The 20,125-nt window shown below is 35.5% G+C and overlaps 1 protein-coding gene across 1 annotated transcript; it reads right to left on the bottom strand.

Moving 5' to 3' along the window:
* Positions 1 to 1,552: 1,552 nt before the first annotated feature.
* Positions 1,553 to 15,645, bottom strand: LOC129322696 (uncharacterized). The gene is made up of 7 exons (XM_054969032.1): positions 14,946 to 15,645; positions 13,788 to 14,282; positions 13,499 to 13,645; positions 3,385 to 3,468; positions 3,043 to 3,090; positions 2,506 to 2,933; positions 1,553 to 2,353 (listed from the first exon to the last, which is right to left on the bottom strand). Exons 1-7 carry the CDS (start codon positions 15,259 to 15,261, stop codon positions 1,736 to 1,738), a joined length of 2,136 nt encoding a protein of 711 aa, XP_054825007.1. The 5' UTR covers positions 15,262 to 15,645; the 3' UTR covers positions 1,553 to 1,735.
* Between the last annotated feature and the right edge of the window lie 4,480 nt (positions 15,646 to 20,125).

Below are 20,125 nucleotides of genomic sequence, written 5' to 3'. Positions count from 1 at the left end.
TTACAGAAAATGACTAAATTTTTTTAATCATTTTTTGGATTTTTTTTATAATTTTTGTGTTTTTTATTATAATTTTTTTGTATCAATTTAACTCCCTAATGATGATATCACTGGTAACAATATCACTTCTGTTATTATATCTTGATAGAGTATACTACTTAATTTCCTAAATGTAATTGTTGTCAATTCTTTTTCAAGCAAATCTTCTTCATTTCCTCATCTTAAATCTCTTTTATATTTCTTCTACTCTTATAACAGATATAAACATTTTTTAATCTGACTTATCAAATTACAATTGAATAAAAATTATGAAAATTAAATGATTATTTGAAAAGAAAACATAGAAAACACCCAGAAAAAAAAAAAAAAGAACACACAGAACAAACAGAAGTGGGGTAATTCATTGAGGCGGTTGAAAGCAGAAGATCCACAGAGCACCAGAGCCCAGATCTTTCTGCACACTTTCATTTTCATAGAGTAGCCCAAATAAGGAAAGGCTTTAATATATTGAACAAAATGATGAAGCACTATAGATAGATAAATAGAATTAGAACCACTCACTTGTGATATTGGTAGGCAATCACTAATTAATTGCAAGCCCGTCTGCCGTCTAGGCATCTACCTCTCAGGATTTGGTTCCCACTTGAAGCTTAACGTCACCCTCTCATCTGGGTTTCTTCTTTACTTGATTTTACTTCATCTACCTTCGTGATGTATTCATGATAATATTCTAACTTATAATTCAATTTTTTCTCTTTTAAAGTATCGAGTGGTGTATGATTTTCTACATTTCATATTTATAATGTACAATGCCCAATCTAGAAGTCACATGTGAGGGACCAGAACTGAAAATTTATCTAAAAGTAGGGGGTTAAAATTGATTTCAACATTTTTTAACAAATAAAAATCTCCATGTTTTATAAAGAATGCTTTTAAGTATGGGTTCCTAGATGCCCTTCTTAAATTCGCCACTGTATTATTGTAAACAAATTAATTCAAAAGATATTTTATTCATAAAACACATTTTTGGTTTGGTACAAAGTGAGCATAGAGCACCGTAAGCTTTTTTATCCCATTCCCCTGGTTCAAAGTTCAAACATTTAATTTTAAGTAAGAAAAAATTGAGTTTCTTTTACCAGTATAAAATAAAGTTTGTGTGTATATGACTATTTGATTAGATTATATTTAAGTATTGTTATCAAGTGGTAATTTTTAAAATGTGTTTTATGTATTTATATCAATTCGAATGCAAATTCTCATCTTAAACGGTCACAATCCTTTATACCAATAAAATAAAACTCCCACAATTGTAAGATAAAATTAAATAAACAATGAAAAAGAAAATGATAAAGATGGCGGGGACCCACCCAATCCATTGCCATCCGTATTTTATGTATAAGATAAATACTATTTATTAAATAAAAATCATAAATTCTATTTGGCGCTGTAAATGTATTCATTCTTAACATGATTAAATTTATTTATGAAAATAAAATAATTTAAGAAAATGGAAATTTGGGATGAAACAAACTAAAACACACATATGCACTTTAATTAATTTGGCATAACCAGACATCAACACATTAATGTTCTGAATGCGCAAAGGCAGATGATCAACACCACCAATTTATATGCCCTTAATTAATTAGGCTGGAAAAAAAATCCAGCTGCTTTACATGATAAATATTCAAGGGGTAAATACATATAATAATAAGATGTGAACTACAGACACATTTCATGGCCACCTCACCACCCTCTTCTTGAAGATGCCTGAACCATAAGTAGAAGAAATTATTTCAACAAGAAGGGGAAATTGTAACAGCACAAAAACTGTTATTGGAACACTAGCAAGTACAATAACAGGAAGAAAAGCCCATAAACGTGATGAGTTATGTTCCAACATGACGATTATTGTTGCCGAAAAGGCTATCAGCATAGTTGCAATGGAGAGAAAAAGTGAAGAAAGGCCTATGATCAGCTTTGTAGGCAAGGAGCAGAGGAAATCTTCTTCCGCATAACGTGACGTAAGGATTCCTAGAAATGTAAGCACAGAAGTAGTAGAAGCAAACAATGACAATGCATCTGAAATTAAAAAAACCTTGAATAACTTCTCCTTCAGAAATATTGGGTACCCAGAAGTTTGATCATTTCCTCCTGGAACAGTATAAGCTGCGGCAAACATAATGGTAACGATAAGAGCACCAACAACTGAGCAAGAAGATGCGGTATCTTTCATCCATTTCTCTCCTTCATTCCTGAGTTCTTTGTGGTTTTTTTTGAAATAGTCCAGAGGAGTCAGCCCTTCTTTATTTAGACGAAGCTCAATTCCGGGATTTACCAAACACTCTACCGCCTATATTTCAAAAAGAGAAAAACAATAAAAGTGCTGATGAAAAATTGTATCTTAAACTATTTGTTACATCTGGGCTAATGCAATCATTCCCTCATTTCCAGTTGAATTACATCTCACACAAAGAAAAGCATTTAATTTGATTAACTTCCAACCTTGAACCACTGCAATTCCCTTTGCATTTGCAAAGCAGCACCAGAAATGCGATTAAGTTGGGAAGCAGGAGCCAACATGGCTGCCATATGCAGCAAGTTATTGTTCTTTTCAGTTAACATTGCTGCGACCACATTCCTAAAGTGAAACCCACGGAAGAGGTTGAAAATCTCAGCTTGACGATATTCAACAGCATTGAAGAAAGCATGCCCCTTTTGTTGAAAAAAGGTAACCATTGAAGTTAATTCTGGGTTTGCTGTTGATACCTTAAACAAAAACTCAACATTTCCTAATTTAGCCGCCGTCAACAGTGCTGTTGCAATCTTTTGCTTTTTATCCTGATTCAAAGATGTTAGATTCTTACAGGCTAGGTTTAGAATTTCAGTTGCTTGTGCATGTTGCAACTTCAGCTTATGTATTTCCCTCATTCCTGGAAAATTGGTAACTCAAATATAAGTTAATGTTAGTCAAGTTTAATCATGAGAACTAAAATCTCAAGTAACTAATTTAAATTTTGGTGAATTTTTTGGCATACATACCAGACAAATTACAAGTGAGGGACATGAGCCAGCGTAGTAGAGTTAGTCCTATTGAGATGGAATCTTGTCAGCCCAATCATTCAAAAGGATTACACACACATGTATATGCATACGCAGGTCTATCTTTTTCTTGCATTCCATCACAGTTAGGTTCAACACTATGCCCAAATTGATTTTTATTTTCAAATTTTACATTTTGACATAACTGATTTTCATGTATGATAAATAAAATAGTTTTCTTCACATCTTTGAATATATATACGTGTGTGTGTTCTATTAGATTTGTAATATTATTTGATTTCGTCTTCCAATCAACTGTTAGAGAGTATTATATTATTGCACCTTTGGCTCTGTCACTCATCTCGCCTTCTTGTTGCATGTCTACACAGAAATGATTAGTGGCCGTGGTTGATGGTATTTTGATATCTTCCACCCACATATTGATCAAAGAAATGGAGAAACGTGAGCTTCTTCAAATAGTAAAAGTGATAAAATTAATAAATAAAAGGACAAGTAATGTGTGAAGCTGTTTAATTTTTCGAAGATTATTTTGCTTATTTCATCCTACTTAATTAAAACATACACTATGACAGATGCAAATAAGTTTACATGCTATGATTTCATGAAATATGCATCAAGGCTTGTTTGCGTTTGGCTTAGATAGAATAGCATACGGCGGAGGACATAAAAATGAAAAATAGTTGAGAGGAATCTTGGCTAATAATACTGGAGTGAATTGCTTATTAATGCTGGCGTTTGGCTAGTGTAAGTAGAGGACTTTCATGCTAGAGATAAAAGGTGAGATGGATATAATTATTTTGAAACTAGCATACTCAACCAAATATTGATGAATACGTTGATGTAATGAGACTTTGTCTAGAAACTTTAGGCAAAGATATTCTGCTGATTTTTTGTTTTAGCTTTGCTAGACTTTTGGTCTGTCATGGCAGCTTTCTTGTGATTTAAAAGCACTGATTGTAGACTAAATGATAAGTAAGCTGCAAGTTCAGGAGCAGAGAGCCACAATGAGTTCTGTGGGTCGAACTGAAGGAGCTTTTCAAGCAAGGCATAACTTCAAACCATATAGCTCAGGCAGCTGGGAATAGAAACTTTCCAGGAAAGCAAGAGAATGGAGAAAGCAAAGAGCTTGAGAAAGGAAAATCCATCTTGCAGTCGCTTTAATAACAAATCACCATGAAGACAAATGTTGGAAAAAGGCTCAGTGAAGGATTTGCAAGAAACATGGGCGGCATATTGATAGATTTTGCAGATTCAAAAGGCAAAAGAATCAACAACATTGACCACAGCATCAACAAAGGCAACTAGCCAATATTGTGGACAAAAATGTTATATTCTTATAACAACAACAACAACAAGCCTTTATCCCACTAAGTGGGGTCGGCTACATGGATTGCAAGACGTCATTGTGCTCTATCATTTATCAAGCTTTTAGGAATATTATTAATTAAGAGATCGCGTTCAACAACTTTCAAGAGTATTCTCTTAGACCTTCCTCTACCCCTCTTAATCGGATTCAAAATTATATATTCCACTCTTCTCACTGGTGCCTCCCTTGGTCTTCTTTGTACATGCCCAAACCATCTCAACCGATTTTCTACCATTTTTTCCTCAATAGGTGCTACCCTCACTTTTTCGCGTACGTGCTCATTTCGAATTTTATCTTTACGTGTATATCCACACATCCATCGTAACATTCTCATCTCTGCTACTCCAACTTTATGTTCTTGCTGTCCTGTTAGAGCCCAGCATTCACTACTATATAACATTGCCGGTCTGATAGCAGTGCGATAAAACTTTCCTTTAAGTTTATTAGGCACCTTACGGCCGCAAATAACTCCTTTAGCTTTTTATAACGTTGATGTCAATTAGTTATATAGCCGTTGGGGATCTGTATTGCTATAAATACCTTTAGACTTTTGTATTCATTATGTTTTATGAGAAAAGGCTGAGCATTATTCAGCTTATCTCTACTATCTCTAAATTCCTTCAATTCTTCTCTACCTCTTCTGTTCTTCTCTCTACCCTCTCAATTCTCCCTAAACCCCTCAGTTAGAATTATTATACCACTATAGTGGTATCAGAGCTAGCCAATCCTTGACCATTGGCTCTTCTTGATCTCTTCCCCCTCACCCTGATAGTTTATGGTGCAAACCAGAAACCAGAAAAAACAAGAGATGGATGATTGTGTTACAAGATTGAAAGAAAGATTTGAAAAGGTTGACACTTTAATAGAGATGGTTGAAGGCATCTCTAATCAGTTATAGTTACTCATGTGAGAAAGAGAAGAAGGTCCTCCCACTCATGACATAAGAGGACGACGTGATCTTAAGATAGAGGGTCATCGAGCTCGAGAACAAAGATATATGTACCAGAGATGAGCACCGATGCAAGACCTAATCTACAAAAATGGAGTTTCCTAAGTTTTCATGGTCTGACGTCATAGGGTGGCTTATGCGTTGTGAATGTTTTTCGAACTAAACAATACACCAGAAGATGAGAAGGTGCGAACGGCGAGTATATACCTGGACGAGAAGGCATGGTCTTGGCACACCGCGATAGAGCAAACATATGGTGGTTTCGAACCCACCTGGGAACAGTACGTCGAGTGGCTTCGAGAAAAATTAAGGCCTGCACATGAGAGACTCATAGGCGACTTGATGCCACTTTGCCAAAAGGGGTCATTGGCGGACTACAATGATGAGTTTGACTCCATTGCTTGCAAGCTCCACCTTTTCCAGGATTATCTCCTTGATGCTTACTTGGAAGGATTGATGGAGGAATACAGAGGACCCATACGTCTTTTTAAACCTAGGACTCTTTAGGAGGCTTGATCGCTAGCTCGCATGCAAGAAATCTCGATTCAACGCATGGCAGAAAAAAGATTGGTGGCAAGACTCCAACACACGCGTCTACTTCTAGGAATACTTCGTCACTGTTGAACCAGACCGTTTGGCCTTCTTATAAAAATGCCCTTCTAAGTAGTGGGGCCCAGCAAAAGGGAAAACCCTCTTCTCTTCCTAAAAATAATAGTTCTTTATCAAAAAGTGGCAGTAACACCTTTAAATCTTTGACTACAGAGGAAGAAGCTGAACATAGAAGCAAGAATTTGTGCTTCTATTGCCATGGAAAATTTTCTAAAGACCATAAATGCCCCCAAAGACAAAAGATGCAGCTCCACTTCATCAAAATTCAAGAAAACATAGATGAAGAAAAGTCAACTGAGGACTTAGAAAATAATGATACTCCAGAAGAGGAGTCACCCTTAATTTCGTTATATGCAATAGAAGGAATTGAAGGCACTTCATCAATGAGGGTTGTGGGTTACTATGGTAGAAAACAGCTTCAAATTCTCATTGATAGTGGAAGCACACATGATTTTTTTAGATCTGGAGTTAGCAAGAAAGTTAGGGTGGCAGCCTAGTAATACTCATAGTCATGGGTTGAGGTTGCTAGTGGTCAAAAATTAAAAGTACATGGAATGTGGAAGGGTTTCAAATGGCTCATGCAAAGCTTGGATTTTATCTTTGACTTCAGAATTCTGGAACTGCATTCATATGACATGGTTTTAGGGTTACATTGGTTGCAAAGCATAAAAAATGCTTTTTGGAACTATGAGACCCTCACTATGTTTTTCTGGTATGAAGGAAAGCTATGTAAATTCCAAGCTAACATTCCTAATCAGTTAAAGATAGTCCAGCCAAAGTATTTAGGGAGGAGAGACACTCGGGATAGTCAGGTTTATTTAATACAACCTGTTATAGAGTATCCAACAACTTTGCAATATTTTTCACTTCAAGCTCCTAAGGAAATTTCAACAGAAATTGCAACCACTTTGACAAATTTTTTTGACCTTTCTGAGGAGCCTAAGGGATTATCACCTTTTAAGGAAGGCCATAACCATCCAATTGTTCTACAGAAAGGCACCAATCCAATTAATTTGAAGCCTTACAGATATCCCACTGCACAGAAGGATGTAATTGAGAAATTAGCTAGGGATCTTCTTCAAACAAGGGTTGTCCAAAAAAGCTCTTCCCCTTTTTCAGCTCCTATTGTCTTGGTTAAAAAGAAAGATGGTACATGGAGGATGTGCATAGATTATAGGAAGCCGAATAAGAAGACTATAAAAAACTAGTATCCTATTCCTTTAGTTGAAGATTTATATGATAAATTGAGCACAACAAGGTGGTTTACAAAGCTGGATTTACGAGCTGGGTATCATCAAATCAAAATGATGCGGAAGATGTACATAAAACAACATTCAAAACTCATAGCAGACATTATGAATGGTTAGTTATGCCCTTTGACTTAACTAATGCCCCGATAACCTTTCAAGGAGCTATGGACAACATTTTAAGATAGTTTCTAAGGAGGTTTGTTCTGGTATTCTTTGAAGATATTTTGGTTTATAGTGCTAATATTAATGACCATGTGCAGCATTTAAGGCAAGTTTTCTCTATTTTAAGAGAAAACCATTATTTTGTCAAGAAAAGTAAATGCTCTTTCACTGCCAAAGAGGTGGAGTACTTGGAACATTTGATTGGAAATGGCTTAGTTAGAACTGATCCGAAGAAGTTACAAGCAGTAGCTGATTGGCCTAAACCAAAGAATGTTAAGCAATTGAGAGCATTCCTAGGTTTGATAGGGTACTACAGACGCTTCATTAAAGGATATGGGATTTTAACTAAGCCCTTAACCCTTCTCCTCAAGAAAAATGGGTTTGAATGGTCATAGGCAACTACTAAAGCATTTAATAAACTCAAAGTTGTTTTGATTTCTGCACCTGTTCTCACACTTCTAAATTTTTCAAACAATTTATAGTTGAGGCAGATGCTTGTGGAGTAGGATTGGGAGCCGTGTTAATGCAAGAGGGACAGCCGATTGCTTATTTTAGCAAGAGTTTGGCTGAGAGACATCAAAAACTCTCAATTTATGAGAAGGAATTAATGGTTGTGGTGCTGGCATTACTTCATTAACAGAAGCTAAAAACATCCTTTCAGATGTTTTGGATTGTTAAATTAGCTGGATTTACTTATGAAATTCAGTATAAAATGGGGCATGAAAATTCTATAGCTGCTGCTCTTTCTAGAATTCCTAAACAGCAATTAATGCATATTGTTTTAGACACTTCTTGCTTGAAATGCTTGATAAAGTCAAGGGGAGTTGGAAGAATGATGCTGTAATCATGGAAATTCAAAAGAAGGTTCAGGAAAGTAATGGGATTTAGGGCCATTTTTTTTGGGATGCTGATTTATTGAGAAGGAAGGGGAAGTTAGTAGTAGGAGAGGATCCTATTTTGAAACAAGAAATTCTTTAATGGCTGCATTCTAGTCCTCAAGGGGGGCATTCAGGAATTCAAGCCACATACCATAGCAGTTTGAGTTGGAATGGAATCCTTTTATAAGCCTATTGATCAAATCCATCAAGTTCTTTTAGGTTTTAGGTAGTTGCCAGCTATATTAAGGAGTCGAGCTTTTGTGCTTGGTTTACGCTTTCTAGTATGCCGAGTGCTATTACTTTCCCCGGAGGAAAAGGAAAGCTGTCCACATACGATACCAAATCAGGATTAAAGCATTATTCTGGTGGAAAAAACTTATTAATGATGTTACAGATTTTATCAAGCAATGTGATACCTGTGCACGTTGTAAATATGAAGCTATTGCATCACCAGGGTTGTTACAACCTCTTCCAATACCTAGAAGAATTTGGGAAAATATTACTATGGATTTTATTGAAGGACTTCCTAAATCCAATGGTAAGGACACAATTTGGATATTGATAGATAGAATGAGTAAGTATGCACATTTTATTTCCCTAACACATCCTTATTCAGCATCTTCTTTAGCCCAAATTTTCATGGATTGTGTTTATACATTACATGATGCCCTTACTGAAATTATATCTGATAGTGATCTAATTTTTGTAAGTGGTTTTTGGAAGGAATTTTTGAAAATTTTAGGTATGCAACAGTATCTTTCTACAGCCTATCATCCTTAAGGTGCATGTGTTGGGAGCCACTCAAGGAATGGAGTAAATGGTTATCACAGGCTGAATGGTGGTACAACACTACTTTTCGTACAGCAACTAAGGCTACTCCTTTTGAACTTCTATATGGTTAGACTCCTCCTCTCCATTGTCCTTGTTTACTCCACAATTCTATTCTAGATGTGTTAGACAGGTCCTTCATAGATGGGAAAGAGATGATAAAGATTCTAAAGCATCATTTGCATCAAGCTGCTGAATGATGAAGCAAAAGGCTGATGCTCACAAATCTGACCGAGAGTTTGTGGTGGGACAATGGGTTTGTCTCAAACTACCTTATAGACAGTTATTGATTTACCACCTGACTCTAAAGTACATCCTACCTTCCATGTGTCTTTATTGAAGTTGTACCCTGATTCAAGGTAAAGCAAAGACACCCACCACTTGATTGGCCATAATTTCCAGCGACAATAGAATCTGAATTAATTTTGCAGAAAAGAGTGGGCTGCAAGAAAGGTCGAATCATCACTGAAATTTTAGTTAAATGGAAGCAACTGCCAGATGAGGAAGCATGTTGGACGCCTTTGTACCAATTTCAGCAAAAGTTTCCTCATTTTCTTGTGTAACTAATCCTTGAGGTCAAGGATCTCTTTACCTTGGGGGGGGGTATTGTTATATTTTTATAATATTGATGTCAATTAGTTATATAGCTGTTGGGGATCCGTATTACTATAAATACCTTTAGACTTTTGTATTCATTATGTTTTATGAGAAAAGGCCAAGCACTATTCAGTTTATCCCTACAGTCTCTAAATTTCCTCAATTCTTCTCTACCTCCTCTATTCTTCTCTCTCCCCTCTCAATTCTCCCTAAACCTCTCAGTCAGAATTATTCTACCACAACAGAAAAGGTACGGGAAGGCCATCTCTTCATGTCTATAGTGTCAGATAAATCAGTAGATAAAGCTTCCAGGTTGCTGGATAGCAGTTGCACAAATCATATGACATCAAATCCAAGGCATTTCTGCAAGCTAGACTCAACCGTGAAGACTACTATCGGGCTTGGCAATGGTGAGATTATTGAATCTATTGGAAAAGGTACCATTCCTGTCCAACCCTTAAAAGGAACTAAATTTATACATGATGTGCTGTTGGTTCCTAAATTAGATGGACATCTAGTGAGTGTTGGGCAAATGTTGAGAAAATGATACTCTTTGATCTTCAAAAGCAAAACTTGTGCCATATATGTTTCATTTGGAGTTGAAATTTCTGTTGTTCCAACAGTAGATAGAAGATTTCCTATCAACTCTCAAAGCCTTCTCTTGCTTATAGGAGTGTTGTTGATGATTCATGGTTGTGGCACAATAGATATGGCCATGCTAACTTCAAATCTTTGAAGTTTATGCAAGATAAAGGTCTTGTAAGGGATATGTCCAAAGTTTGTGTGAATGATGATGTGTGTGAAAGTTGGCAAATGAGAAAAATCCATAGACTCCCATTTCCTTCTTAATCAAAATGGAGAGCAGTTGAAAAACTTGAAATGGTTCATTCAAACATATCTGGTCCTATGCAAACTCCCAGAGTCAAAATAAATATTTTATTCTGTCTATTGATGATTTATCCGGAATGACTTGGATTTACTTCTTAAGCAGCAAGTCCCAGCTTTTTTTTTTTTTTTTTTTTAAGAAAATTCAAGTCTATGGTGGAAACTCAGTGGATGCAAATTGAAGACATTAAGAACAAATAATGGGGAAGGATATACTTCAAATGAATTCTCTAGCTTTTTTGTGATGATCTTGGAGTGCAACATCAACTCACTGTTCCTTACTCTCCACAACAAAATGGAATATGTGAGAGATAACAGAACTGTACTTGAAATGGCAAGATGTATGCTGCATGAAAAGAAGTTGCCAAAAAGATTTTGCGCTGAGGCAGCACATACTTCTGTGTATCTTCAAAATAGGCTGCCAACTCATGCAATTGATGAAAAAACCCTAATTGAAGCTTGAAGTGGTCCAAAACCTTCAGCTAATCATATGAAGGTCTTTGGATCATTAACTTATATGCTTGTATCAGATATAGAAGCATATAAACTGTCAAAAATGGCAAAGAAAGGAATATTCTTGGGTTATAGCAGTCAGTCAAAGGGATGCAAAATCTTTGATTTGCAAACTGAGAAATCAATTAGTCGAGATGTGAAAGCTGAAGAAAATGTAATGTGGAATTGGGAAAGTTCACCTATTGAGAGTGCCCCAACCTCAACAAATTATTCAAGTGGACTTGTTGATCAAAGAGATGCTACTCAAGTGTTAAATTCAGATTCAGAACCTTGCATTAAGAACACTACAGACTCAGAAATGTTGAAAACTAGTAGTTTGACAGGTGTTTATGCAAGGTGCAGAATGGCCATCACTGATCCTTCAAATGTTGGTGAGGCTTCCAAGTTTGAAGATTGGAATGCTGCTATGAGAGATGAAATCTCTATTATTGAGAAAAAAGGCACTTGGGAGTTGGTAGATAGACCCCAACACAACTACACAAGCAAGTTATTGGATTAAGTGGACATGAAGAACCAAATTCAATCCTGATGGTTCTGTATACAAGCACAACGCAAAGTTGGTGATTAAAGGGCATGCACATTATCCCAGAATTGGTTATGGAGACACATAAGCTCTGATCGCTAGACTTGATACAATCAAACTCATCATTGCTTTAGCTCCTCAAAACAGATGGAAAATCTACCACCTTGATGTCAAATCTGCTTTCTTAAATGGATACCTGAAAGAAGAGATTTTTATAGAACAACCTAATGGGTTTAAGAAGAATGAAGATGATGACAAGGTGTATAAGCTGCACAAGGCCCTCTATGGCCTAAACCATGCTCCTGGAGATTGGTATTGTAGAACCGATAAGTTTCTTTGCAGTTGAGGTTTCAGGAGGAGCTGTAATGATGCTGCTCTTGATGCCAAAACTCTATCTTCTGCGAATGTGTTAATTGTATCCCTGTATGTTGATAATTTACTGGTAATCGGCAGTGATACAAAATGCATTGATGCTTTTAAGTAACAAATGTAAAAGGCATTTGAGATGACAGACTTCGGAGAGATGAAATTCTTTCTTGGTTTTGAAATGCTGCATTAGACAGATCATGGAATCTTTGTTTCTCAACAACCTTATGTTCAAGATCTTTGAGAAAATTTAAAATGCAAAGCTATAAGCCTAAGGATACTCCTCTGGTAGTCAATAAAAAATTATCTGAATGTAGAGGAGAAGATATCAAGGCTGATGCATCAAGGTGTAGGAGTGTAGGAGTCTTGTTGTAAGCTTGCTTAAATTGACCGAGACAAGGCCTGATAGGATGTTTACAGCAAGTTTATCATCAAGATTTATGCAACAACTAAGTGAGGTGGATTGTGTAGTTGGTAAAAGGGTGCTGAGGTATTTAAAAGGCACATCATATTTGGGAATATGGTTTAGATCTGTTACAGAATCCGAGTTAATTGGAATTGTGGATAGTGATTAAGCTGGGAGATTAGATGATGGAAAGAGTACATCAGATTCCAAGCTCATAGGATATGTGGCTCAATCATCAGCAGAAGTTGAATATGTAGCAGCAGTTGCAGCAGCAAACCAAGCAATTTGGTTAAGAAAGATATTGACAGATTTGGGTCTGAGCAAGCTGAAGCTACTCAAGTATTTTGTTATAGCAAATCAGTAATTGCTATTGAAAAAAAAAATCCTGTGCAGCATGGGAAGACCAAAAACATGAAGGTCAAATTTTATTTTCTCAGAGAAGCTGAAAGGGAACAAGAAATATGTCCTGTACATTGCAGTTCCGAAGAACTAGTTGCAGATATATTCACTAAAACTTTGCCTAAAGACAGGTTTCAGGAGCTTAGAATGAAGCTCAGTGTCTCAAGACAAAGTCTCAAGGAGGAATGTTGATGTAATGAGACTTTGCCTAGATACTTTAGGAAAAGATATTCTTACTGATATTCGTTAGCCGTGCTAGACTTTTGGTCTATCATGGCAGCTTTCTTTTGTTGTAGTTGAAAAGATATGTTTGTAGGTATGGCTGTTCTGTTTTCAGGGTTTACCTTTCCTATTGTCCTACCAGTCTAAGATATGTTTTTAGACTTGGATTTTATTTTGAAAAAGCTGATATATAAGCCAGCTATCATCAATGAAATGTAAAGTTCTCTCTCTCTCTCTCTCTCTCTCTCTCTCTCTCTCTCTCTCTCTCAGTTCAGTGTTAAGCCCTTTCCTTTACAGAATATATCACAATGTAAACAAAATTATACAAGTAATAGTTAAAATAACTTCAGCTTCACTATCATTACTCTCATCATCATAATTCCGAACTTTGGCTAGTATATAATTAAAAAGAGCAAACATATAGAAAATCGTATGGGTTAAAAAAAAAAAAAAGACAGTTAAAAGTAGTGATATGCACTAACAGCGATAAATCCATTGCTTCCAGAACCAAAGTTGACTTTTGTTGAGAGAATCAGAAAGATAGAATGCAATGTTCTCAATTGTTGAATACCCAAAATCAGCCGTAAAAATCAGCTCTTCACATCGTTGAAGTAAATCCAAGGCAATATCTATTCACATATCATAATCACATTAGCATGAGGTGGAATATCAAAATAACAATATAAACAAGCATAGAGAAAGGAATCAACATGAAGCATATATTATGATTTGTTGACATAATTATCCAGAACTAGTTGTAAGTTGTATTACCAAGATCTCCAGTAATGAAACAGCCTCTGAGAAACGAAGGACCCAGAGAGCCATTTTCTGGTTTGAAGACTTGCAAAGGAGTGACAGAATAGAGATAACGTCCCATTTCATTAAGGCCAACACGAAAAGCCAATGTAACAGGAATCAGTTTAAGGTCTCCATTGCGAATAGCAAGTACACTGCTGTTTTTCTCGACCAAGCATTTCGCTACTGGAATGATTCCCCTATGTGATGCAGCAATTCCAAGTGGAGTATAGCCATGAGCATCAAGTATTTTAAGGTATTGTGGTGGGACTAATCTCACCAACTCCTCTACCATGCGCACATGCCCAAACTTTACAGCCACATGGAGAGGTGTTTCTCCTGTTAAAGCTGCAAGCTCTTCGTCCAAGGCCCTAGGATGGTGATCAATGAATTCTTTCGCAGCAGACCAGTTGTTCTCAGATATAGCCTTGTACAAAATAGCCATATCAAAATCTACTACTTCTGTCATCACTGTAATACACATAGATATATGCATAATTAAGGAAAAATATATATAGAGAGAGAGAGAATTAATGAATGTGTGATCCGCTTAGAGAAATTGAACTTGTCATTCATGCAGGATGAAATTACATATATGTGGTATAGCAATTGAAATTAGCTAAATAACAAAATTGAACCACGCACTAACCATGTCAACCACTTTTTGTTAGCTAATACTCTATTAAACCCTCCTAGGGAAGCTGGAACATGTATGTCAATCAAGCCCAGCTTGGGTACGGTGTGCTGAAAGGCCCATGAGCTAAGGGTTTAGCATAGATATTTGCTAGAATCTAACTATTATAATTTTCAGATTGTACTAACTCAGATAGTGATACGACAATGTCAAAATTATTAACATAGACCAGAAAGAACAGTGAGAGAACTGTTAGTAGCCTTAACAAACAAGGAAGAATCATATTTCGAGTAAATTTGTGAAGATGACTAATTTAATTACTTGTTAATTAATACTCTGTTATTTTTCATTCACGCAGCATGATAAACCAGTATACGACTTGGAGTTATATGCAAATTAATTAAAGCACCTCTAAAATGATTCAAGTGACGTATAGATAAATCTCTCGACATGATCAACAAATGAATAGGACTTATCTCAGTTATCAGAAGGACACTGACCTCTGGGAGGAGAATCTGGTGCTATGTAAGCTCGATAGAGAATATCCCATGCAACTTTAGCTTCAGAAGCACCTCTTATACGAGAGTGATTGTTAGGCCCACAAGAGACACGAATGACATGCAATGCTACAGCATTGATTCTTCGCCATCTAGCAAAATCTTCCACATTCTCGTCTGGTCTTGCGCTACTACCACTTGTTACTTCCCAGAGATCTTGAGATATTAGGTAGTTCTTAACCCATTCAAACCAATCTTGCTTGTTCTTCTCCGTAAGTCGTTCTGCGACAATCTCGTCAAAATTGGGGAGCTCTGCCATGTATAACTCAACCGAAACCGTATGTAAATGGCTAGTTAAGTCTTCTTTCTCAACTCATGGTTGACATCTTCGTTCATTTCCTCTCCATTTGCGTCGACTTCGTTTATTTATTCCGCATTGGCGGGCGGGGTTGGAGACTCGAGATACCTCATTTTCTTTAGAACTCGGCAGTTTCTCTGTTCTTTTTCTTTTTTGCCTTCTCTCTTGCGGGTCGCTGTCGCTGAGCCCTTTGAAAACATAAAGAAAAGTTTTCCAAGTCAAAGATAAAGCAGAAACATTACAAGGATAAAAATATGTGACACCACAACGAAGAGGGTTGTTAGAGGTTGAAATTTCTGGGAGCTTGCCCGGAGAGAGATACGGAGAGGCTTCTAAGTTCTATGCAAGTGAATGGGGGTCAAGTCTTTTTCTTTTTCTACAACGAGAATACAAATGTTTGTTAAATTATGATGATCTTTTTGGATTAGAAAGCATGAAAAAAAAAAAAGAATTCATCCCATTTTTCTGCCTGAGGAGAAACAATTATTCCCATTTAATAATAATTTTGTTTAAAATAATTACAAATATCGATTTAAACAAATAAATGAATATAAGATTTCTATTGCACATTAGTTTATATGTCATTATCAGTTTGAAACAGTATTTTCAACCTATATTATCTTTTAATAAAATATTATTGGAATCTGATTCTTATTGAATTGATTCTTTGGCACCGATCATTTTACTGTCAAACGTGTCAATATGTGATTGTTGCCAAGCCCAGTAGCTACTGTGTTTATCCCTTTTGGTCTCTCTACACGAAACGCGTGGAATATTTAATCTGAAGCAACAAAGAGAGCTGAAATAAAATAAACAAGGCAACAGAGAGACTAAATTATGGGCGAGGCAGTTGAAGGAAGCATCGAAGAAAAACCAGCCGGAAATAAGATATTCAGAAAATGGGGAAATAATATAATTTAATGTTTGGCCTGTTTGGATAACTCTTAAAAATATATTCAAATTATATGTTGAATGTATTTTTATCAAATCTAACAAATAATTAAATCCCTTAAATGAACTTTTGTTAAATATAAATTGAAAACGGAACACACACTAACATATTTCATGTTTTAGTTTAATTAATTCCACTTACCAAAACTAATACAATAAACTAATTAAGAACACTAGGAGTTGTGAGGTGGAGACTAGCGGAATTTATGTCCTTTCTTAAACCAATCAAAACTCAGTTCATTAACATTTCTTCTTTTTTAAAAAAACATGTGCCTGAATCTCTCAGTTGACTAAATGAGCTTGATTAAGAGAGTGAAAGATGAAAATTCCTTCAGTAATTCCAAGATTTATATTTTTTCCTTAATGTTGACTACTATTCCATCTGCATACACCTTTGAAAAATGTGTACTGCTCATTAAAATCTCTAATGACCTGTTCAATAGGGGGACCTTACTTGTAAGTAAAGCATGGTTTCTTGTATACCAAATTAGACATAACAGTAGATAAATGCGTTTAAACATCTGAATCTCTTGATTCTGGTATAAAATTATTAACATTTGAAGAATCCAAGTGGAAAGACCTTGAGGGAAAATGTTTGTGAAGCATAAAGACATATAGCCAAGCTAGATAGCTCTTGTGGAAGGACAACCACAAAAGGTATGATGCAAAGTTTATTGTGTCATAGCCAAAGACACATTGAAGAGTAGTGCTAAGATGATGCTTGTTCAATACACCCCTAATATGAATTGCTTCATGAATAATTTTCTAAATGAATAAGAGAGTTTTGTAAGGCAAATGAAATTTCCATAGAAAGTCCAAAATTCCTTCCCTAGCTAAGGGCCTATTTTGATTTGTAGAAGTAATTATTGAGTAACCATCTTGATTGAATAGGAGCCAAGACCCCATATCTGTCGATCAGTCAAACCAATAAAAGAGATAGATATCCTTAAAATGGAATTAGCCTTCTCCTAGCCATAGAGCTTGGTAATGAGAAGAGCATTCCATGCATTTAACAGCTACCCAAGGAGTTGGATTGGGAATTATAAGATCCAAAACCTTTGAAATGTTTAGGATATGAGCAAGACCTCTATTGGAAAGCTTCCACCAAGTCTCATGGGTTATAGGGATAGAATCTTCATTCCCTACCTGCCAAGTAAGATGCTTTTTGATCAAATCCAAGGCTTTGAAAATACCCAAAAGCAAATGTTCTTCAGCATCAAGCACTTTCCAAATCTACCTAGCAAACAAAGCCAAGTTCATGCTCTTAGCATCTCTCAAACTAAGTCCACCATCCCTTATAAGAGAAAAGAGAATATTTCTTTTAAGAAGATGAATATTCTTGTTACCATCATTGACACCCTATAAGAAATCAATTAGCTTAGCATCAATGACATTACAAAGACATTATGGTAGCTTTACACATGACAAAGTGTAGATGTTAGAAGTAGATGACAGAGATTTGATGAAAGTGAGTCTGGAAGCCTGCAATAAAAGTTTAACCTTCCAAAAACTAATCTTTCTCTTAATAGATTCCATAGACTGGGCAAAAATTAACGATTTGTCTCTTTTAGTGTCAATCCTAGTGCCTAGATACTTGCTAAAAGAGTTAGAGGTTTATATACCCAAATGTCTTGCAAGTTCCTGTTTAAGTTTAGCAAAGCAATTAGGACTAAGGAGCAAAGAGGATTTCTGAACATTCACCTGAAAACCAAATCATTTGCAAAAAATTTGCAAAACCTCCTTAATGGTTTTCCCCCATATACTCAAAGAAAATAATGGAATCATCTGCAGATAAAAGATGAGAGACCAAATATGAATTTTGACATATTTTGATTCCATTAAATGCCCCTTACTGCTCTTTAGGAGGAAGAAATTAGATGAGAAAATCATCCATTAAAAATATTCATCTACTCCATCGTAGAAATACATTGGAAAATTAAATTAATTCATTTAAGTGGGAAGTTCATACTTTGAAGGACGGCCTTTAGAAAATTCCAAGACAATTTATCAAAAGCTTTAGAGAAATCAAGTATTAATGAACCTAGTTTTTTCCTTTTCCCCTTGTAGAATGGATTTGATGAACCAGATCTGCTGCCACCAATATGTTGTCTAGGATTAGTATATAAATATAAGGCAAGTAAGTGATTTGAAAGGGGGAGATCAATCTTGGAAGAATATTCTTAAGCCTGTTACTCAATATCTTTGAGATAATCTTGTAGGAAACATTACAAAGAGTAGTAGGTCTTATATCTCTAAAAGACAGGATAGATTTACCTTTGGATGGAATGAGAGTGATGAAAGTCCAATTAAGAGCCTTGAGAATATTTTCAAAGGTCCAAATGTGAGAGACATATTGAAGACATCATCCTCAACAATATTCCAAAATTTTTAGAAAAAATAGCATGAAAACCATCGGTTTGGGCAAGTTGTCCTTTGGTAAGCTAAAAACAAGGGGGAATAACATTAAGGGCTCTAAAAACACACATTATTGCATTTTGGGCTTGAAAAATCTAATACTACTCTCAAGCCTTTGGGCATTTATTACAATTTTCTTTACACCAAAAATATAATTTTTACCCTTTATGAAAAGAAATGGAAATGAACGAACAGAAAGTGGTGGGATTGATGATAAACGCAAGAAGGCCACCTAGCTAGAGGATGTAAAGGTTTATTAACTTTAATAGTGAAGAGTAACTTTCGAGGTATGTAGATTTTAAAATCCCTCTATCTCAAGCAGTGCTTTGGTTGAAAATTTTCTGTTGAGCTTTGATTAAAGATGCTATCTACCATTTTTATGTTGAAACAAGAAAGAGCTGACAGTTGAACCACAAGCAAAGAGTGATGTAATGTTTTATTGGCTTTCAGTATTTATTGCTGTTGGTTGCTTCTTGCTTGGCCATGTTTTCTTCATTAAACCACAAGCAGAGAGTGATGGAACGGGCTTGCTGGCTTCTTAGCCCAGCATAAATTGATGAGAGGATTATTCAAAATAGTTGATTTTAGCCAAATATTTAGGTTGGATGGGAAAATCTTCAATTGGAATTTTAGTTGTGATTTTACTACTAATATAAGATAAATGTTGCTAAACCATTAAGTTAGCTGTGAAAGTTTTAAAGTGTATTAGTTATTATACAATAATGATAGTTGACTTATTTATATTGGACTTTAACATGTGAATTGAATAGAATATGACCTAATATGAAGAAAATATGCTATTAGAAATCTTAAATATTTGTTGTGCAAAAACTAACTTTGAGTTGTTGTTGTTGAATGTTGAGTTGTATATTTTGTTAAGCTTAGCCTAATGGAAAACTAGAATCACATGGACTTTCAATTGAGAATATATGAACCTTGTGTTATGCATAGTAGATATTATGTTGTACATTGTTTGTCTAAATTGAGCACTTTGTTAAGCCTAGCCTATTGATAAACTGGAATCTCATGAACTTTAGTTAAGAATATATAAACCTTGTGTCGTGCATAGTAGATTATGTGTTTACAATGTTTGCCTAACTTAAGCATTTTGTTAAGCCTGGCTTACTGATAAATTAGAACTGTATGGACTTTTAGTTGAGAATACATGAATCTTGTATTATGCATAATGCACTACTAGAAAAATGTAAATTAGTGAGGAAATTTAGCGAGGGATCGTCTATTCCTCTCTAAAATACTAAATTAGCGAGGGACATTAATTTTGTAACTTGATTTAAAATTAGTGAGGAAATTAGTGAGGGATTATCAATCCCTCTCTAAAATAAAAGAATTAGCAAGGAAAATAGCGAGAGACTATCAATCCCTTTCTAAAATAAGAGAATTAGAGAGGAAAATAGTGAAGGACTGTTAATCCCTCTCTAAAATAAAAGAATTAGCGAAA

The sequence above is a fragment of the Prosopis cineraria genome, unplaced genomic scaffold (assembly GCF_029017545.1).
Source record: "Prosopis cineraria cultivar Desert tree isolate PC_DT_omini unplaced genomic scaffold, ASM2901754v1 PC10, whole genome shotgun sequence".
NCBI classification, from domain to species: domain Eukaryota; kingdom Viridiplantae; phylum Streptophyta; class Magnoliopsida; order Fabales; family Fabaceae; genus Prosopis; species Prosopis cineraria.
The sequence above is the reverse complement of the archived record's forward strand: the minus strand, read 5'-3'. Positions and strand labels throughout refer to the sequence as shown.

What these genes read in the sequence shown, in the direction of transcription:
- LOC129322696 (XM_054969032.1), bottom strand. Translation starts at nt 15,261, where the DNA reads ATGGCAGAGCTCCCCAATTTTGACGAGATTGTCGCAGAACGACTTACG. An exon ending in TTTCATTACTGGAGATCTTG is followed by an intron (nt 13,646 to 13,787) that starts GTAATACAACTT and finishes ATATGTGAATAG; the next exon opens with ATATTGCCTTGGATTTACTT. An exon ending in GATGAGTGACAGAGCCAAAG is followed by an intron (nt 3,091 to 3,384) that starts GTGCAATAATAT and finishes CCATCTCAATAG; the next exon opens with GACTAACTCTACTACGCTGG.